Here is a 21,235-nt window from a genome sequence, read left to right as displayed (position 1 = left end):
CTCAGTGAATCTATTCTGACTTATACTGTCCGAGGATCTGTCATTCAGCTGATCTGACCAAAAAGATACCACAATGCTGACGAAAAGTGGAATTCCCATCTTGCCAAATTCCAATACTCTGACCTTTTTATCCTAAACTGGGAATAAAATTCGAAATTTCAGCATGCTACATAGAACAAAGATAGGTACCTGTGAGTTTAAAAAGCTGAAATACTTCGTAAGATCTTTGATTAAAAAAAAATACTTCAGCATTTTCAAATGGAGACATTCAAATTGAGGCTAGTAGGTCATTGTCTTACAAATGAATGAAGAAATAATGCAAAAATCATATTATGCATAGAATACTTCTCTGTTTAATTTAATCACTTGCCATTTATTTTACTGCCTACCTACTTTGCCAATTACAGTTAGATATCTTTCATTGCAATAAGATTTTTCATGCTTTTTTCTCTTATGGAAAACCTCGCAGTGAAAATATTTGTTCTGTAATATTGGTAAAACATGTCAAAGAAATATTTGCTGAAGCCATCAAATGTTTCAATGAAATAATGTTTATTCTGTAGTAGTGATAAAATATGTTGTGCAAATATTTGTGTATGAGCATGACAGAACAGGCCTCTCATTCAATCTTTAATTTAGAATAGTTTGAAGTGATTAAGGTGATGATGGAAAGGACTAGAGAAAAAATATTAACATGACCCAGAAACCTGCTTGTATAGAAAGTTACTGTCTACTTAAAACAGCTGAGCAGGCCACCTAGTCAGTCCTTTCCCCGCTGTACCTGCTCGAGCATCAGCTCTCTCAAGCGTGTGATCTTCTCTCCATCCTCTGGATGGTTCAAGATGTATTCTTTGATGAAGAATGCCTAAGCAGAATAAAATCACAAAGTAACACAAAGTGAGTAAAAACATAACTCTTTTGGGTTTGGGTTCTTTTTTAAAGCAAGTTTCTAGATATTTTCAAATATTTTCAGAGTTCCTTTCTACTGCAGTAATGGATAATACATGTTAAATAATTAATCCCATATTAATTGGTGGAGATTATAGGTAAAAAAAATGTGGCCTCTCTTGAGTGGCATTCATAAGTTGTTTAGTATCCAGGACAGATTCTGAAGCAAATTTTGAGACCTGCAAATCAGAGTTGAAGCCAAATACAGGTTACCTGAACCAAATATCTCTTACCCAATAATTGTGACACAGAAGTTTCAAATAATTACAAGAGTTTGATTTTCCTCTCTTTTCATACTGTGAGCTTCCTTGTTCTTAAATCTAAAGACAACAACAGTGTGGAATTGTACGCTATTATATATATTGGAGCTGTGACATTATCTTCTTATTCACTCTTAATATAAATAATGTTCTAAAGAACTCACAGTGGCGTTGATGTCAAAAAGATATACTTCTCCCTTCAGGAGCATCTGACCAACATCCAGATATGTTCATGAGCTTACGTGACTTTCCAGTTCATTTCCAGTGCTCAAATTGCACCACCTATAACACCCCAAAGTCATTTCACCCAACAGCAATGGTCTGGTCATAGCACTCCCCTTGTTTGTTCATGATTGCATCTTTCTTAACATAATGACTATTCTACCCTGCAGGGACATTATATTAAGTTCACAATTCTTGACATTATTCTGTAAATAAAATGCCCAGCAGCTCATTTGAAAGATTTCTAAAGCTTTTAAAAATCTGTTTGTCACAAAAAGTGTCTCTAAATATATCTGTACATACATACACGTGGCTTTCTATCCATAGAGTTGAGAGGATAACAGTGGCTGCTCTGGGCTATGTTTTCCTTTTGCACCTGTCTTAGCATTTCCCTCATAGACTTCTTACTAGGTTCTCCATCCAACTTTAGCTCTTAAAATCTTTGCTATGCAGAAGCATTTGTAAATATGGGGAGCAGTAAAAAGTGGAGATAAATATATGCCTTCCTCTGATTCAGTTCCAAAATTTCATGCTGTGACAAGAAAGCAAAATCAAACAGATAGGAAGGGAAAAGAATTTACAGAGGAGAGGATAACAGGCACCGTAGAAGATAAGAACTGGTAAAACAACAGGAAAACATAAAAAGACTGAAAAAGGGACATGCAAAGAGAAGAATGAGCGTGAAATGGAAAAAAAAAAAGCCTCACAATTATTGCTAGCATTTTTGATGTTTAAAACACAAATTGCTGAAAAGTTCTATTTTAAATATATAGTGAGAGGCAGAGGGCAGAAGGGAATTGAGACATAAAAACTGTCTAGGGGATCAAGAATTGCAGCTAACAACAGCAATAAGAAAGGAACAAGCAGCATGTTTGTGAAAAATGGAGAGCTATGCAGAGACACTGAGCTAGCTCTGACACTGTTAATTCAAACCAGACATAGTTCTGACATGACTGTATTTCTCCAGGGACTCCCTTCATGGTGCTTTACTATGTTAAACAGTTTTGTTGTTTAAAGGCAGTTGGGAAACATCAAACATGTTACTGCTTTTCTTTAGTCGCACAATTTTCATAACACTGCAGTTTTGATGACAGATTCTAACACTATACCAGATTCAATTTCCTGTAGTTTAATTTAGATGCAGTTTTATCAAATTTAACACCTTTGAGTGAACAGCGAATCTTGCAGCCTTTGAGACAAATGGACAGAATGTTATTTAACATGACATCTTCAAAGGAACAACAAGCAGACTTAACTATTTCATCAGACTATGGAGAAAGAGGAAGATCAAGTTGGGCTGAAAAAAAAAATCCTTTCTTTTTACTGTGGTTTCAAAATTCCACAGAACTTTGTGCAAATACAGCATCCCAAACACTTACAGTTCTCCTAAGGTTATTCAGAAATGATAAAAATGACCAACAACTTTTGAGAACAAATCCAGTGTTAGACATTTCTTAATTATATGTAATTTTTTTCTAGATTTTTCTTCCCCCACAGAAAATAGCTTTCCTTAAAACTTGGAAAAGAGAAACAAGAAAGATCTAGAAAATTACGATTCTTCAAGTTAATAAATTTATCGTTGAGGATTTTTTATATATATATATATACGTATATAAAAATGAGAATGTCAGCACAACAAAGTAAATTTGCTGGTTGGCCAGAAGTAGCTCCTGACCTAGCACAGGCAATATACTATAATAATGTACTTACAATTAACTATTTAATTGAAAATCTCTACACAAATCACTGAAGAATGTAAGGTAAGAATTGATTAATTGCTGGAATAAGTTTATGGTGCTATCTGCAGCAAAACAGTTGTTTCAATAAACTATACATCCTTAACCCAAAATTGCAATATAGGTATAATTATAACTATTATTCATATAGTACTTTCTGTCCTTACTTCATACAGAGGAGCTGCATCTGTACAAGGAAAGAAACTAGATTTTTAATAAACAGAAAATAAATTGCTTACCTCTTGGTATCTAGCAACTCCACCATTAACTGCTGCATCAATGACCCCATTTAGACACATTGTGAGGGGGTTAATGTTCTGCATCTGTCGCGTTTGACACTGACTAATCAGTGTTCTCAGCTGCTGGTTCTTATTTTCTAAGACTTCAATAGCATTCTCAAGGGGACTCATTTCCACCTGAAAGGACAGTGAGCAACACTGCAAACAACTTAATCTTCAGTTGAAAGATGAAATAATATTATGGTTAATTTTTGATTTCTTAAAAGAAAACAATGTTATTCTATGTTCTAGAGTACTAGGACAGAATATTTTTCTCACCTGGGTTACACTCCATGAGTATACGCTCTGTGCACAGAGAGATTTGATTTTATCACAAAATCAATGACCAAAACAAACAACTGTCCCTCTCTTGTAGATTCATTATCTGACCTTGAGAGATGAGTCAGCCCTTTTCTACAAAACATTCACCTACTTTCAGCCAGTGGTGGAACTCCTGGAGTTCAGGGTTAAACTGTCCTTGGTAACTTTACCTAAACGGGGCTTGAGATCAGGGAGCTTCACCAGATTAAGGGCACAGAGCAGAGTTTAAGTATTGGTGACCTACTTTCCCCACCCAAAATGAAGTAAAAAACTAGACATTATGAATAAGGAATTTGAATGTAAGCTTTAAGCTGAGATGATGATCAAGTTACAGTCAGGGGCAGCCCTTGAGCAGGATGTGCCCCATGTCTCTCGAGGGAGAGGAAGCTTTTCTCACAGGTAGCATGAACTGCAGCAGAAACAAAAGCTTTTCTAACAGGTAGCACGAACTGCAGCAGAAACAAAAAGCAAAGCAATGAGAAGAGTACAGGCCTGCAGCTGCTCTAACTTACCCAAACATACAAGCACAAATCTGAGTCATAATCTCGTACATGCCCAGGAAAAATTATTACAGTTAGCTTTTGGAAATGGTGACTATAATGGTAACATGACAATAAACTGAGGGTCTTCAGATTAACCTAGTAAGGACTCAGCAGGAGTCAACTAACAAAATTTCTCATGTCACACACAATTTTTTGATTAGTCTAAACTCCATTTTTGGTTTTCTACAGGAGAATATCAGGATGGTGAACAAATGACATTTTGTTGCTCTTATGAAAGAAAAATACAACTGAGTTTTAGAGAAAATCACTTGTACTATGGTATCCATATATTTAAAGGGATTATTGTAAAATTGGCTTTGACAAGAAGGAAAATAATTATAGGTGTTGTACTCCTGGCCTCAACAACTGACCAGTTATTTGGAAGTCTTTATAGGAGAAGCCCTCCTCTGAATACAATTGGAATGTACTTAAGGATTTTCCAAGAAATATAACAACAAGAAAGGAGAAGTAATTACAATGTGTCAGTAACAGATTGCTACATTAGACCCTATTCCTACAGGTTCTGCTGAGCAGCTCATGGCATTTATTAAAGTACAGGAACTTGGAAAATGTTTCCTTATCAAATATACTAAAAGATACATTAAGCTATAGATATTCTAAGTATTAAATGTTATATCATTCTGAGTTTTAAGAAAGTAATTTGCCGACAATGTGTTTCCTTTGTGTGCCCATTATTTTTCTCAACTTCTTTTTTCCTCAACTGTTTAAATGAATCATAAGGGTGGTTCTTAATAATACTTTTCAAGACAAGAGAAATCAGAAAACTCAAAATACTTCGTAAATAATTTTGTTGTAGCCAGCTTGAGACCTTGCACAAAGAAATTACACAGTAACAAATCATAAAGTAGTTCATCAAATAAAATCAGTCCACATCTGACTAAGGAAGTAAACAAATCCACAAAATGTATTGATAAAATCTCATACTCACCACTTCACGTTTTTCCACTTCAAACCAACGAGATATTCCAGGTAAACTCTGCACCAAGATCAGTGTGGTTCTCTCTACCCATAGACTCTACAATATACAAAAAAATTTATTTCCCTGCTTTACCCCTATATTTCCCTTAATTATTCCCAGGCTTCCTTATGAATACTTTCACTTAAGTAATAGTACACATTAAAAAAAAGTACTAACATCCAAGTTCCTACAGAAATGTCTATCCCATAAGCTGATGACATTCACTTTTCTTATTACTTTCTAGCTCCTATTACTAAGAAGTAATTTCTGCTGATTCTTTACTCTTAGGCATGGTATTAATCTATACTATATGTTGTTCCCAAATGTCCAAAAGTCACTCACAACTGAATTAACACTTTAATATTTCCTTTCCAAAGTAACATCTGAGAAGAGCAAGAGTTGAGAAGCAGAACAACTTATAGATCACAGAGCGTGACCAGCTCTCCTCTATGAAGTTCTATCTGAGATTCCACAATGCATGGCTGATGGTATACTCAAGTGTACTACTGGTAAACACTTTATGCAAGTGGTTTGTAAAATGACAAATGAAAGCATAGGATAGTGCTTACACAAAAAGCTGTAGATTTAAAACAAAGCTAAACTTAAATTAGAAAGCAACAGTGACTCCATTTAGCTAATTTATTACCCTTACAGTTCTTTCCTATAACTTTATAACAAAACTATTACAGGATAACTCTTTTTGTCTGTCTGAATACCAGAATATATTCTGCATCAGGATGTGTTTCTAGTGGGTCAGAACTAAAATTACACCAAAAGATGAATTTTCAGGGTGACATTCTTATTAGGAGGATCAGAAGGAATTTACACATTAGGGAAGGAACTACGGGTTTTACCTGAGACAATCTCTAAGTTCAGAGGTAGCTTTTCATCTTGATATTACAGGAACAGAACATTATGCCTCAGTTTAGTCAAAACTGTCTCTCCCTTGCTCTAGGGAGAGATAACTTCAGGCAATCCTATCCATACCCCAGATTACTCACTTAACAATGTTTTCACATCTGCCTCAGAAACTCTTCTGGAGGCTACTCTGCTCTCTCCAGTTCTGCCTTCTATATATCACGGATGCAAAAAACCAAATGGGTAAGTTTTTCACCCCTATTCACATATACAATGAGAAGTTTGCATCTCCTATATATTTTTCATATTATTTTATTCAAAATAAGAAGTGAAATAGTCAATCCTGAGATATATCTCCTCTAGAGAATTTGTTATTCCACACTCAGTTGAGTAACACAACTAGGAGATGATGTTTCAATAACACAGCTGTTGCTGATGTTGTAAATAAATCCATAGGTCCAGTAGCTCAGGAAAGGGCATGATACTTTACCTTGAATTCATTTTCCTTGTCCTTGGTCCCTTTGTGAAATGGCCTGTCATATCGGAATCGCCAGATGTGATTTACTTTGTAAAAGCTCTTGATGTTATCAGGAATGCCATCTCTCTGCAAGACCTCTTGGTTTTCTGGAATTGGCGTCACTGCATAAATCTGCAGATCTATATGTAAAGAGTTAAGGCTATCCCACTTCATTCAAATTAGCAAAGCATATTGACTTCTGAAGCACTACAGAAAACTTTTTAAAAACTGTATCGTGAAATGCTTCTAGACTACTAATGGTTTGGGAAAGGAACAGGAGAGATCTTTTGATTGTTTGGGATTTCTTTGTACTGTTTTGTTGAAAATTTCATCTTTATTTTTGAAATAGAACTACTTACATGGAATAGTACATGGAGTAAAGGGATTTAATTAAATATATTCTTACACACAGTATGTCATGCCATGCTAACATAATGTACTGTAAGAAGTTAAATTACTGTAACTTGAACTGATATGCCATTATCACAGCAGTGATAGTTCTACAAGTATTTTTAACTAAAGAAAGAATGTCAACAATCTATCAAGGAATTTTTAAATAAAATCAACAGATAGAAAAAAAAATTCCAAACATAATAGAGTGATGGGGACAAAATTCAGGGTAATTGTCACCTACCATTTATTTCAGAGAAGGCACATTTGTGATCTGAAATTGGCTATAGGTGTCCCTACATTTTTTAAAAGCATGAAAGATTTAACTGCAGAGTATGGCTTTGTGATTATGTGGATACACTGTGCTTCTGCCTGAAAGATGGTCTCATCTGGCTGATTAGCGTGTTGCATAGCAATGGCATGTGGGAACTCATTCAACATGCGCTGCTGGAAGGCCTCCAGCCTTTCATAGTCATGTCCTCGGCAAACAAATTCCTTATTCTGAGCAGAATAAGAAAACAGAAATGAAGAGCAAGTTACATGAAAATAATTTAGATTCAAACACACGCTCTTAAATACAGACTTTCCAGGCAACTTTTGCATCATTTTAAGAAGGGAAAAATAAGAAAAAAAAAGGCAAGAATGAAAATAAGGAATCTAGAAATAACAGATTACTTAGAAGAAGGAAATTTTATCATATAAGGTATGTTTTATTCAAAAGTCCCGAAAAATGGAATAACTATACTTTAAAGTTTAATAAAAAACTGGAGGGAGAAATTGTTCTTAGTGAAACAAAGTATGTAACTAAAATGACATATCAGACTATATAAAATATGTAACAGAAATATAACCCAACAAACAGTGAAGACATTGAAATGGGTTGGAAGTCCATTCCATGAGGAACTAAAAAAATTTGCTCTGATGTTACACAGTCCTGAAGAAAAACATTGCATAAGAAAACTGGTAGAAGGCATTCAGTTTGCCTTATGCTCTAAATGTTTATCAATTATCAGCCTGGCAAATTAAAATGACCCAGTTTTTGCAATATGAAGTAAAAGAATACTCTTGGCATTGAATTCTAGGAACTTCCATGGGAATTGCTACAAGAAAACAACTGTAACAGTATTATTGTTCAACTAAAATTAAAATGTGAAATCTTTATTATGAAGTTTATTCTTTATTCCATCTACAGCAAACACAGCTAGACGTACAAACTGCTTTGCCATAAAAAAAAAAATTAAATCAAATGTATTAAGTTTATCCTTGTTCGTGTTGCAAGCAAAAATCTGTGCTGTGCACATTTAACTTGAAAAATGCATAAGAAGATGCATAAGCAGTGGAAGACCCAAGGTCTGAAAGCACTGCACTGTTGTGCAAGTTAACTTCTTCCAGTACTTTTATTCCATCAGTAGCCAATTAGCAATCTAAATATTAAATTCTTTCTAATTAACATCTTCAAATTCAAATATAACAGAATTTATATTAAGATGACCACTAGGTAATATCAAGAACTATATTCCTATTAGGCTCTTTTTGTGAATTGCTTTTAAAGGAGAGAGTTCCATTCTATATTTACCATTTAGAAATCATAATTTTCCCCATCACTAAGGCCAAGATAAATCAGGCTTTTTAGCCCTCCACACACAGAGGAGGTTCCTTCATCACTTATTTCAATAACCACAGGAAGAGAAGGTTAGATTATGATTGCATCTGCTCCATGAATAAGAGGGATTCTGTTCTCTTCCCAAGGTGACAGTCAATGCAGCTAAACCACTGCAGACTGTGGAAGAGGGGAACAGTGTAAACACGACTTACATTTTCAAGGGCATTTCAGTAACTTCAGAATCCCAGATTAATGAACAAGAGTAATAACTTTATGTCTCTTGTCAGTTTTAATACATTGATAATCAATGAAACTCAGCATGTGGAACTTCCAAGTAATTAAAAAAAAAAAGAACTTGGGAATGTAATTACTTAAATGCCAAATTACTGGGGACACTTCTTCTGACAGCCTTTTTCTGAGCACCAACCAGCAGAAACAGAACAGGATAAAGGGAACAAACTACCACGAAAAGATGACATTGGTCTGTGGAACAGTATAGGTGCATGGTTTCCAACATAAACATGAATATTAAGTTTATGGGGGACTCTAGAAGGCTACCATTGATCTTTCCATTAGTAAGGACTTTTTCTTAACACTGAAAAATGAGGGTAAAGAATTTCTCACAGGATAAGAACTTGTATATGGTATGAACAAATTTTCACATAAAGAAAGTGATTATGAATGACATAATCTGCCTTCCACAATGACTCCATTCTGTTTATTTTCAATTCACTTACTCTCAAGAAGAATGGGAACTTTTTCCCATAGAATCCAACTCTGAAAAATTCTGGCTCCAAACGCTGTTGATCCATAATTTTATCATATAAAGATGCTTCCATCATCTGTGTGAGATTGATAACAAACGCAATTAGTCTTTTTTGAAAACATTTTTTTATCATAAGCTATCACAAAAGGGAGTGTCTTTCAGCTCTGAAGTACCAGAATTGCAGTGTACCTCTGAGCGACAAGGACATCTCGAAGTCTCTGAATGCATCAGACTAGGTAATTATACCTCTTTAATGACCTGAAAGTTTCTAAGAATTAAAAAAAAAAATCCTTTTAAATATGAAGCACCTATATTAAAGGGGTAAAATAGAAAGATAGTTTGAAACATATGACCCAGTAATCCGCTAATCATCCAAACACATGGCAGTAATGTGGTCAGTTTAATCAGTGAAGTCCAATTTCCATATTCAAGACAGTTGTGTCCAAATCATTCAAATGATTTAAGCAACAAATCTGAGTTCCTTTAAAATCTCACAATAGCAATTAACATAATTTTTGATCAATACATCCTGCTTTATTTCACTCAAAACACTGACACAAAGAGATCTTAATGTCAGTCCCCTTCTTTTGATGGTATTTCCAGCAAAGTGTTTAAAACTGTGAAAAAACACGCCACAGTATTAGCCCTATTTTAGGTAATGCAATCAGTTACTTAATATGCATATGATATCAACAGCTGCCTAATTATATTGCTATGGGAAGTCCCCACCCCTCCATTTTTCGATTAATGTAGGTGGCATAGATATAGTAGAAGGATATTTCAAACATAAAACACATTAAATACAATTAATTGAACATGGATAAGCTAATAATTTTATTCACATGATGATAGTCACTTTGCTTTTGCTTACAGAATTCTGCCAGTGGCATATCTAAATACATATGGAATAAGCAGATCACAGAGAGTGCTGCCGTATAGCAGCACCGTGTTGAGAATTTTGCATAATGTTGTTAAGCAGCTCTGGATTAAAGGGGCATGAGTCAGTCATAACAGCAAGCATCCTATATGTACAGAAGATTTAAAAGGGAGGATGCAATACAAAATTGAATCTATCAGAAGCAGATAAGGAAATGGAAGAGTGAATAATCTTTAAAATATAGTATCTGAAAGAATGAGAAACAATGCTTAGAGTACTAAGAAAAATGAAAGAGACAACAGGAAGACTGTGCCAGGAAAGATTATTTTTTGCTATATATTATTAAACAGACCATATCTTTAAGCAGTAAATTAAAAAAATTGCAAAGGTGTACATTGTTTGTGGCAAGCTGTTTGATGCAAAGATATGCTGCTGCTATTAGTGAAGGACTGCATAGACCAGATTCCCTGGATAAACTGTAGGAAATCAAGAAGAGAATTTGTAATATAATTTTTCTGCATAAGCATGCACATGAAAAGGATGCTGTACAGGTAAAAACATTGCAAGAACATTGATTTTATAATAAAACAAATAAACTTGGTGTGGTGGAAGATGTCCCTGCCCACAGTAGATGGGTTGGAATTAGATGATCTTTAAGGTCCCTTCCAACAAAAAACATTCTATGAAGCTATGATTTTCCCACTTTCCTTCAAAAATCTAACACTCCTTTTTTATAATCTCTATTGTAGAAAAAAAACCCCAAGGTAAAAAATAAGATTGGCAAACCAAACTTAAGAACCATTCTGTGGCAAATTTAATTTTCTAAATAATATTTTATAATCGAAACTAAAAAGCTTTTGGATTCCTGTTTAATGAAAAGTATTTAGGTACATTACCCTCATCTTGCTGAGGTTTCTGTAGTCATAGTAGCTCTCATACTGTTCTGCAATTTTCCTGCATAAGATAATGCCATTTTCCCAACACTGCAAGCAAGTAAAAGATATTCAGTAATTCAAAGCAACTGTGTGACAATTTGTGATTTAACAGTGGTCTGTTCCATCTATACTGTCATACTTCCCATAACTGAAAATATTTGAACAACCTGTCCACTAGACATAATGACAACTGCTGAGTAATAATGATGAATTCTCTGAAGGATTAAAAATATATTTAGAACTTAATAAATTATTTTTATTGGACTATGCACAAAATATAACTCATTGCAAGAGTAATGGACATCTCTTTCAATATGACATGAGATGGATTCAACATAGTATGATTTTTACATTCTAAAATTGTATTCTTAACATATCTTCCTTAATTTTTGTAGATTGGAAAATATTTTAACCATGTAAGTTAAACTCTGTAACTTCATTACAGAATTGTTTGAAAAACCTGATAATCAGTGTCTTATTACATTTACTAGGCTTACATAGATTTTACAGTAGCTATACAAAATTGTTTATCAGCAAGACAATTCAGAACACTCAGTGTATGTAAAATTTTAGACTACAGAATAATTACTCTTGCTTAATTCAGAATAAGCATTCTCAGTGATGGCAATGAACTGTGATCCCCCAAACACATTTGTTACTATTTTCTAAAAGATACAACATGATATTGAAGGTGTAAACATAGTCTTTGTAATCCACACTTGGTCACTAAGTGAATTTCATTAGGTTTATAGGGGTCATTTTCACCACCTTTAAAAGAGGATAAATTATACCATCTTTTATAAAGTGCTTTGACAGTTACAAGGCAAACTGCTACACAGGTGCAAATTATTCTCACGTGTAAGTGTGGGATTTCTAGGATAAAAACGCTGGATTAGAAGAAACCTACTGCGTCGCTAACTGACTGCTTAATCAGGCAACGACAAACACTTTCCCTCAATATGAGACAAGGCTGTCACCCTGGAACAAATAGCCTAAAATGAGTAAACTACCCTTCCCAGATGCACTCAATAAAACAGGACTATTTTACCTTTCCCCTATCAAAGTTTTGAATGATGGTCAGATGGAGACACTCCTTACGTTGCCACTCTGTTTGCATGGGGTAGTTGAGAAATTCTCTCAGCGGTCGGTCAGACCACTCCAGCAGCTCGTCATACAGCAGGAGTGTGTAGGCAGCCTCTACAAGACAAATCATGGCATGGCACTTATGAACACCAAACAAATAAAGCAGACAGATAAAGTACACAGAGATGTGAATGCTCTTCTTGAGATGCACCTTTTTAAGAGGTTATTGATTTATTTCAAATATAGGGCAGATGGTAGTGCTGGTTTTGGACAGAGTTACTATCTACAGCTATAATAAATTCAGCTTAAAACTGTCACACACTATTTGGAGTCACTGGGACAGTTTTTCTGGATTCTGACAAAACAGAGGGGACAGAGAAATTAAGTAACCATTTCCTGCTTAGCCCCAGTCTTCCCTACTTTTAAGGAGAAACTCTCAATGACTCTGCTATCTGAACAAGGGAAAAAAGACTGGAGGATGAGAAACATCAGCAGAGAAAGTAGGAAAGAATACAGGCAGGAATGTGGACACAGTCCAGAAGAGATCAGGGCTGTGAGGGAAATAGGAAGGCAGATGTGTGCTTAATAGAATTCATTCTTTCCATAGAGAAATAAATCCCTTATAGCTGAGCCTTAACAGTTGGCCATAAGAAGCAATTTAGAAGTGTACATGCAATATTTTTCTCTTTCTAATTTTTAAAATTTTATTTCTTTTTTTGGTTTGGCAGGAATCAAACCTGTTGTTGCTTTCTGGTCAGAGAGCTTTGTAGTAATATTTAGATCATGCTTGGTAGACATCTGGGAATAACAAAATTATTATTATTTTTACTTTGATTTCAAGAATTCCTCAGAAACAGTACACTAAAATAATACTAAACAAATCTTTCTATTGGAAACTCAGATTTTGGCCAATTACAAACCATTGGAATTACTACTGGCTATGACAATTCAATTTGACTAACTGAGCATATGTATTGATTTCCAAGCTACTGTTCACAGTTTATGTTTCTACTCACAGGACCACTTTGCATGAGTGAGTCAGTACAAAGATTGGCCACGTTCTGGAGATGTACTGCACCGGAGGAAGAAGTTCCCTACTGGACTTATTTTATTGCAGGTTTTATAGGTTGTACATAAGGCAAAAAATAACTATAAAATATTAAAGTACTTTTTGTGCTAAGGTAAGTTTTCTCCAGACAACCATGTCCTACTTCTACCTCTCCCATATGAGCTCCCATAACACAGGTGACTTAAGCCAAACTCCACAGTGTTTTTTTAACAGTAGTGTTCCTCTTACACATCCAACTAAGAATCTGTGGATGGAAAAACATCACTGTGGCCGATATTTGTGGGAGAGTGTGCTTTGAATCCCAGTGTTGCAAAACAATGTTGTGATATATATATGTGCAAGGGAGACCTCCTCAAGTCGCACAGACAATCTTAATTCTGGCATCACACAGCTTTCAGGCTGCTTGACTGGTAACAACCTTTGTCATAGTTTCAATCTACAGTTTTGTACTTAAAACATGCAGCACATTTATAAACCAATTTTAAAAATCCATAAAGCTGGTAACAACAAACCATTTCAAATCATATGAAAATAAAAGACAGTAGAATATAAATACATGTCAAGATAGCTCACTATGAGCCTTCCTTTTTAAACTTGGCATCCAAGTCCTTCATTTTAACAGAATTTTGTCTGTCATAACAATATTTTTTTTTAAAATTATAATAAATGTATATAGAAGACTTCTCAAATAAGAATGACCATATTGGATGAAAAGTCTGAAGGGCTCCTTTACCCAACATCCTATGTCTGACAATGGCCAGCATAACAAATAACATATTGGTACCTCAGGGAGAGGTCTGTAACTATTGACTTGCACCAAAACAGTAAGGAGAGATAAATAGGGTTGACTCTTGATGTGGAAAATTCAATTTATACAGGAAGGATTCAAAACACTAGTCATTTCTAAGGTCGACAGATACAGTCTCATTACAGTTCTCAGGTAACTGAGGGGGCAGAAGAGGAATCGCTGCATTTATGTGCTTCAGCCTCAAAAGAGATATATTTATAGCTGTAACTGAGTGTTGTGTAAAGAAAGACTTGAAGTTATGGTATGTATTAAAAAGGACTTTTTTTTAACAGAGGATTTTTAGAAACAGTCCAGTAAATCATACTGTAGAAAGGAGAGAAAAATAATTTTAAGGGCAAGATGGCTTCATCCCTAGAAAGAAACTATGCAGTTAGGAAACTAATGCTGCAACAAGTAGGAATGCTACTTAAGTATAAAACTTTTTTTCCTAATCCCACATTCTTTAGATTAGCTGACTTACAAAAGGTGTGTTCAATGTACAGTGTTGTCACTGACAAGAGAAGGCAGTGGACTATATAAGTCTGTTTTCTACTGGAAAGACCATCTCTATCCCAATGCTATGGGTGTGATATAATTCTTCTTGAAGGCTCACAGAAAAGAAAATAAAAAACAAAAAACAACAAAGTGGTGAAATCTACCATGACAAAGAATGTGAAAATAACACATGTTAATAAGAAGCACAACAAGCTCCTGAAAATAAATTTTGAGCAAAATACTGTTTAAAATCAGAATGGATGGCAAAACAATTAAAAAAATTTGGTTCATATCACTGCTTATCACTGCCGCAAGTAAAATGGACACATATTAATATCCAATGTGTAAAGAGAACTCAACATTTCTCAGAGTTACTAAGATCTCTTATGTAAAATCAGGGAATGAATAGTTTGGCAAAAAAGCCAGCTGTGGTAAAGAGACTGCCTGATCATCAAAACTCCTGTGACTCACTACTGCAAGGTCACATGAGGAAATTAAAATCTCTCCTTAATATATCCTGCTATCTAGTCTACACTTAAAACCATGAACTGCAAAGGGATTGTGGAAATTCCAAGTGAATAACCTCTCTTATGGATAGCAGAAAAGTACAAGGAAATTTGCCGTAGTAGTAGGTACCTGTAGTCTGTTTACTAGTGACCCCAGCCAACTAATCTGCTTTTAAGAAGGGAAAAAAATATAGAAAGATTCTGAACATATGCAATTGCAACTGCAAACACTGGGGAAAAGATGGAGGTATTATAAGGTCAGTATAATATTCTGGCAAACAAAGATTGTGTGATTTAAAAAGATATTGATTTTTTGTTCTCCAGCAATTATTGATGGCATGTAGTTACCCAAATGAAACACACTTTAACTTGTATAAACAGTTAAGCACAGTATCTTCCTATTTCTTCATTTAAAAGATAACGGCCAGCCCTGGCACAAATTTAGCATTGAGAAATCCTGGACAATAGTACTGCAAATGTGGTATGTGAAGATTCAGAAAGACAACATGAAAGTGCTATACTTGTTACAGGGTTTAGGGTCTCTGTTTCATCACTAGTAAGCGATAAGGATCTTCCTTTCTTTTCTTTTTTTTTTTTTTTAACCTAAAAGTTAGGTTCTGAAACACAGCTGGGTAGAAACACCACACCAAACAGATAGCCAGCAGCATTACAAAAAAGTGTATAGACTCAGATACAACCAGATGAACTCATAAAAACTTCCTCTAAACTTTACTCCTTTTAGGTGAAAAATGACTGTCTCACACATTTATTACTAATGTGTATCAATAGGAGTCATTTACATTCAACATGGCACAGCAAATAGCAGAGTTGTGGGGCTGAAAAAAAGCAATTTTGAGGGACATCAATTAGGCAAAGAAACTCAGCTGTTGCCTGGGTCGGTATGTTCTGTGCTGAGGATACAGCTCACAGGTTTACAAAAGAGTGCAAACCACAGACCGGTCCTAAATATTTTTTTCTAGTTTGTACTCAGTTACCTGTGAAGTTTTGTGCTTTCAGATGTAGGTCATAGAGCTTATGAATATAGCGAATATACATTTCTTCTTTGTTCAGTTCAGTCTTGTAAAAATTCTGAAATAGAATTGAATTTTTTAATGAAATGTAGTAGTTTATAAATTTATGATATTGGTTACAAAATAAAAGACTTCAAACATAATGTTCTAGAAATACATGCATAGATTTGAAAGTTTCACATGTACAAAGTCATTGCACAGTAATGATGCATAATACAGTAAGAAATAGTAAATAAAATAATAAATTTTCAGTAATCAACATGTTCCTGAATGTTTTTAAAATTCTGATAGAACATAAAAGGAAGAACCTGATACAACTGAAATCTCACAGTTCTTTCTTTATGAATAGTAATCCACCCTTAGGCCATTTAACATCTTGCTGAAAGCTCTATGTTGATTATAAAATATTGACAGTCTCTGACTTCTGTAGTAATTTTTTAACAAAATATATACTGTCTGATATGTCTACTCTTCTTCCTGTATAGGAAAATGCCAGAAGGACTTTGGTAGCTTTACAAAGAACTATTCAGTATTGTAACAGCATAACCCTGAAATAAAACTGTGATTTCTTCAGCACTAACTGAAGCTGGGAACTGGTAACTGATACATAGATGCTGCATTGTAATCATTGAAATATATCAAGTTGCAGTCTAAATTGATATCCAGGACAAAATGCCTAGAAGTGGCTAAAGATTTCTGGACATATAACTGCTATGTGTTGTTACATGGATAAAATATGGACTGCAACATCTTAATTCTTGGTTCAAAACATTCATTATTTATTTGCAAGCCCTAAAGCAAAGTATGAAAAAGTTACAGGGAGAGGAGTACAACCCTATAGCACTGTTCACAAGTACTGCCACACTCACAATGGACATGTAGCTAGAGTCCTCCTGCTAGCCATACTCAGTGTTCAGGATAATATGCTCTGGTTAATAAAAATTTATAGGATAGAACAGTCTAAGCACTGGTCCTTGCTACCCATTAGCAATTTTTTTCCTATTATTTAAATCACTATTTTGAACTCCAAGTTTTTCTCCTAATGTTCAGTATTCTTATTCTGTGCCACTGCTTCCTAAATTCAGTTATCAAAGAAAAAGGTGGGAGGAACACTATGAAAACATAAAAATAAAAACTTTATCAAGAAAGTATTTTCTAAACTGATTTGAGAAAATGACTACATATCAATAGCTCTGTAAGGACATGCTCCCATCTGCCTTTATAATCCAAAGACTTCCCTTTTCCTCCCACAAGGTGTAAATCAGGAACAGATGCTTCTCTTTGGAAGAGAAAAATGAAAAAATATCTATTTGTATGTTCATATTTACCTGTCTGAAAAAAAAAATCGACAGAACAGAACTGTGAGAAATAAAGCATAAAGATTAAGAAAAAATATGGCACTGAACTGCCGTACTAGACTTCTTGACTCTTACCCCCAAAAACAAATGGCTCTAGCACTTGTCACAAATCTTAACTATATAAATCAACTGGGTTTAGAACTGAAGCTCAGTTCTAACAATGTCCAGTTGTCTGTAAGGCAGACCACAGCAAGAAGACAACCCAGTCACAGCTCAGGAAAAACATTATGCTAATAAAAATATTATGGTTTTTCAACAAACTATTTAAAGATATAACAGAAGTAGTCTTCAAAAAGGGACATGATGTAAAATGTAGACTTCCCTAATTAATAAAGACTTCAGATTGAAAACAACATTTCAAACAGGCCAGGTGGACATATTCTACTTGAATGGTATGATGCCATATGCCAGTGTAGATCATAACAGGAAAACATCCTCTTTCTAAAAAGAAGATATAATTTTAAATTAATAGAACCTGAAATATCAATTGAATATCAAACCCACTGAGGACCAGAGATGCCTCAGAAAAAGTCCTCAGTGAGTTACCAAAATGCTTTTGTACAGCTCTGTGATGACAGACAGCTTTCAAATTGGACTTAGGTGATTCTTATGCATAAGGAACTAACTCCATTAGACAGACTCCATTAGACTCCTAAACCAGGTTTTCCAAAGAAGCATTACTAATGGGATATCCACTGCAGATGACAGAGAGGGTGGTGAGAGTAGGAAAAAAGTTCCTACCTTTTCCTTTCAGCTAAATTATTGCTGCTGATACATACCCCTCCCTGCATATTTCATAATGTGGCATAATTCCAGTTAAACTGAGAACTTGGTTAACTTGGACAATTCTATTTTCTGGAAGAACAGCATACACCTCTATGGCAAAGCAACACAAAAATTCTCTTTTTATGCCAACCATTCCTCTTATCTTTGGAAGTCAGAAAACCTTCAAAGCAGTCACAGTAGATGACAACTAGAGAAGACAATGAGTTCATTCATTAACTGGGCAAGCAAATGTCTTAAAGTTTTTGTGCTACTTCTTTAATTGAAATTTCTTTTCAAAATTTGGCATTTGTTGTTTCTCTGGTGTGCAACTAGTACTAAAAATTTGTTTAAAAATTATTAGGATATGAAATTCATCTTAGCCTGTATGAGTCATTGACAATTCCATTAATACTTTATATGGTGGTTTTGGGTTTATAAATATTTTAATTTTCTTTTTGTACAAATCTTGGATGATTTGCTAATAATAGATTAAAAACTCCTCAGGGATGAATATAATCCAGGTGCTTTACAGAATTCAGAACATGCCAGACATTTTCACAGAAAGCCTGGTTCTCTATGGCTTCATAGTAAATATCGTCCCTATTTAGAGCATTATTTTTCTACTGAAGAAGTTTTTTGTTCTCTTACGTATAACTGCTACCTAGAATCAAAATGCGATCTGTAAACAAAAATGACATCTTTTTTCATACTATGAATTTGCACTCTTGGTTTGTTGTAATGATAATAGCATGACAAGAGGAGGTCTTGAGCAGCATTTCTGGCTCTTCTACTGGGAAGAGAATAGTTAGCCTGCAGTACTGAGAAGTATCCCATATTACATGTTATAAGAATCGACTTGCATCAGTTACTGGGGAAAAAAAGAAATATATAAGTTTTGTTGGGTTTGGGGAAGGACAAATGGCATGTTTGCTTCTATGAACTCAGAAAACAATTAAACTTGGAAAGAACTTTGATGAAGTTTATCCGGTAGGAAGAGACTTAAAACTGAATAAAGCAGCATCAGAGACCTCTCAGAATCCAGCTATAAAATGCCAAGGAAGATTAACTCCCCCCCCCATATCAATTTCACCCTGAAAAAAAACAAACAGTGATCCTAAGTACAGTATTATTCTGTAAAATTCTACTCAGATTGCAATAAAAAGCAAAGTACCTCCTATTCAAAGGTGTATCTGTATACTAGAAAATGCTCAGCTGAAATGAAAAAGGGAAAAAGTATTATACAAACCAAAAGGCTAACAGTGCAGCCAATCTTTTTGCCATCCACTTCTCCCATTTTCATGCAGTCCCTAAAACAGAAAGTAATGAAAGTCAAAAGGAATTATGCTTATCCTCTTACAGTGAAGCACACCTCAGAAAGCAGACACTTTTGACTTGGCAAGCTGCCTGAAATTATGCTGCCCAAAGGCATTTAGGTGAACAGCTGACCCAAGTAGGTAAGGGATTTCATGCCTCCTCTTCTAGTACATTGAATACCTCAATTTTCAAGAAAGTCAGGTTTTTTTCTGGCTCTGTCATTGATTTGCTAGGAGATTTCTGGAGATTATTTGGTTTCTTCATACCTTGTGCTCAAGTCCTGCCAGCAGAAGCCAGCATGGCTGCCAGAAGAGGCAGTCCTGCCCCCTTCCTGCTCTCAGACACTTGCTCCCAGTCCTGCACTGCTGCTTGCAAAAACCTCAGGAAGAGATACAGGTTAGGCAGCATCTTTTTCTGGGTTAGTTTTTGTCCATGCCTGTCAGATCACCGCAGTGCAACACAAAAACTTGTGTTGGCACATGGAAGAGGGTGACGTGAATGAGCAGGGATGAGTTTTCTTTCTTCAGAGGCATTGTACTCCTAAAGTGGTCATGGAATCACAGCATTAGTCCTCCTCTGGAAAAGCAGAATGACACTGATCTCCTCTGTAAAATGCTCCAAGATCCACCAAATTTTCCTCAGTAGAACTTCTATAATAAATATAATTTAAAGTTTGGGGAAACAACAGATCTGACCCTGAAATCAAAAGTTAAAATGGACTCACGCAGAGTTTATTATTAGACAGAGAAAAATAGCCAGTATAACCATGCTGAAGTAAAAGAATAACAGGGAGACATTACCATGTAGTCACTAAAAGAAATTTAAGATAATTTTTAAAAATTTTTGTATACATGAGCTAAACAATTGTCTCAAATATTCTCATAACTACCAGCACACCATTATTTTGAAAGACTGAGGGTCCTGGAGGTTGTAATGCAACTGATCCCTGAAGAAGAATAGCACTGCCAGGCTTCTAGAAATTTAGAGTTCAATCTCTTTGTTGATGAAAGAGCTTTCCTTTCAAACTGTCAGTGATGATAGCAAGTGGAGTACTAGGTCTCACCATGTGTCCCTATGGAATCAGGGAGAAAACCTTACATTTAAGCTCTAGAAAATGCTACAGTTGATGGCAATAAGCTGAAATCTGAAGTCTCTATACAGGCTTACAACTGACTGAGAAAATTAGTCTCACACTCCTGAAAGAAGTGCCTCTCATTTCTCTCTCCTTTGTTCATGTGGAACAGTCAGATTTGAGGTGTTCACCCAGAGATCATATCTTTGTATACATGCGTACTGTGCCAGCTGACACTACAACTAAGCATGATTGACATAGTGATAAGAATTTTACATATTGTGTAAAACAACTGTCAGGTGATTAATACTGAGCTTTGTGTTTTCAGACAGACTTGAGTCATTAACCTACTGCCAAAAGTTACTATATTTCTTGATAGAAACTCATGCACGCCACTGGATTTTTACACCATGGGGAGACTATGGTTGTTTTCATGCTGCTTGTTGCATTTTCCTGACTGCTTTGACTAAGCAACTGCTGCCAGAGATCCTGAGCACTTACAGTTGATGCATCCATGTGTGCA

General features: G+C 35.1%; 1 protein-coding gene across 5 annotated transcripts in view; it reads right to left on the bottom strand.

Moving 5' to 3' along the window:
- Positions 1-21,235, bottom strand: part of DOCK4 (dedicator of cytokinesis 4) — a 242,770-nt gene that overhangs the window by 16,269 nt on the left and 205,266 nt on the right. For all 5 annotated transcript variants that reach the window (XR_004357092.1, XM_032687917.1, XM_032687919.1 and 2 more), the window contains 10 exons: positions 19,573-19,633; positions 16,168-16,261; positions 12,281-12,429; positions 11,194-11,280; positions 9,392-9,496; positions 7,411-7,552; positions 6,635-6,801; positions 5,257-5,343; positions 3,406-3,582; positions 782-865 (listed from right to left, as the gene is read on the bottom strand). Coding sequence is in view for 4 of the 5 variants with exons in the window: in XM_032687917.1 (XP_032543808.1) it covers positions 782-865; positions 3,406-3,582; positions 5,257-5,343; positions 6,635-6,801; positions 7,411-7,552; positions 9,392-9,496; positions 11,194-11,280; positions 12,281-12,429; positions 16,168-16,261; positions 19,573-19,633 (1,153 nt within the window). In the remaining variant the exon portion in view is untranslated. The remainder of the gene's footprint in view (positions 1-781; positions 866-3,405; positions 3,583-5,256; positions 5,344-6,634; positions 6,802-7,410; positions 7,553-9,391; positions 9,497-11,193; positions 11,281-12,280; positions 12,430-16,167; positions 16,262-19,572; positions 19,634-21,235) is intronic.

This window comes from Chiroxiphia lanceolata, chromosome 5 (genome assembly GCF_009829145.1).
Source record: "Chiroxiphia lanceolata isolate bChiLan1 chromosome 5, bChiLan1.pri, whole genome shotgun sequence".
NCBI lineage: Eukaryota > Metazoa > Chordata > Aves > Passeriformes > Pipridae > Chiroxiphia > Chiroxiphia lanceolata.
The sequence above is the reverse complement of the archived record's forward strand: the minus strand, read 5'-3'. Positions and strand labels throughout refer to the sequence as shown.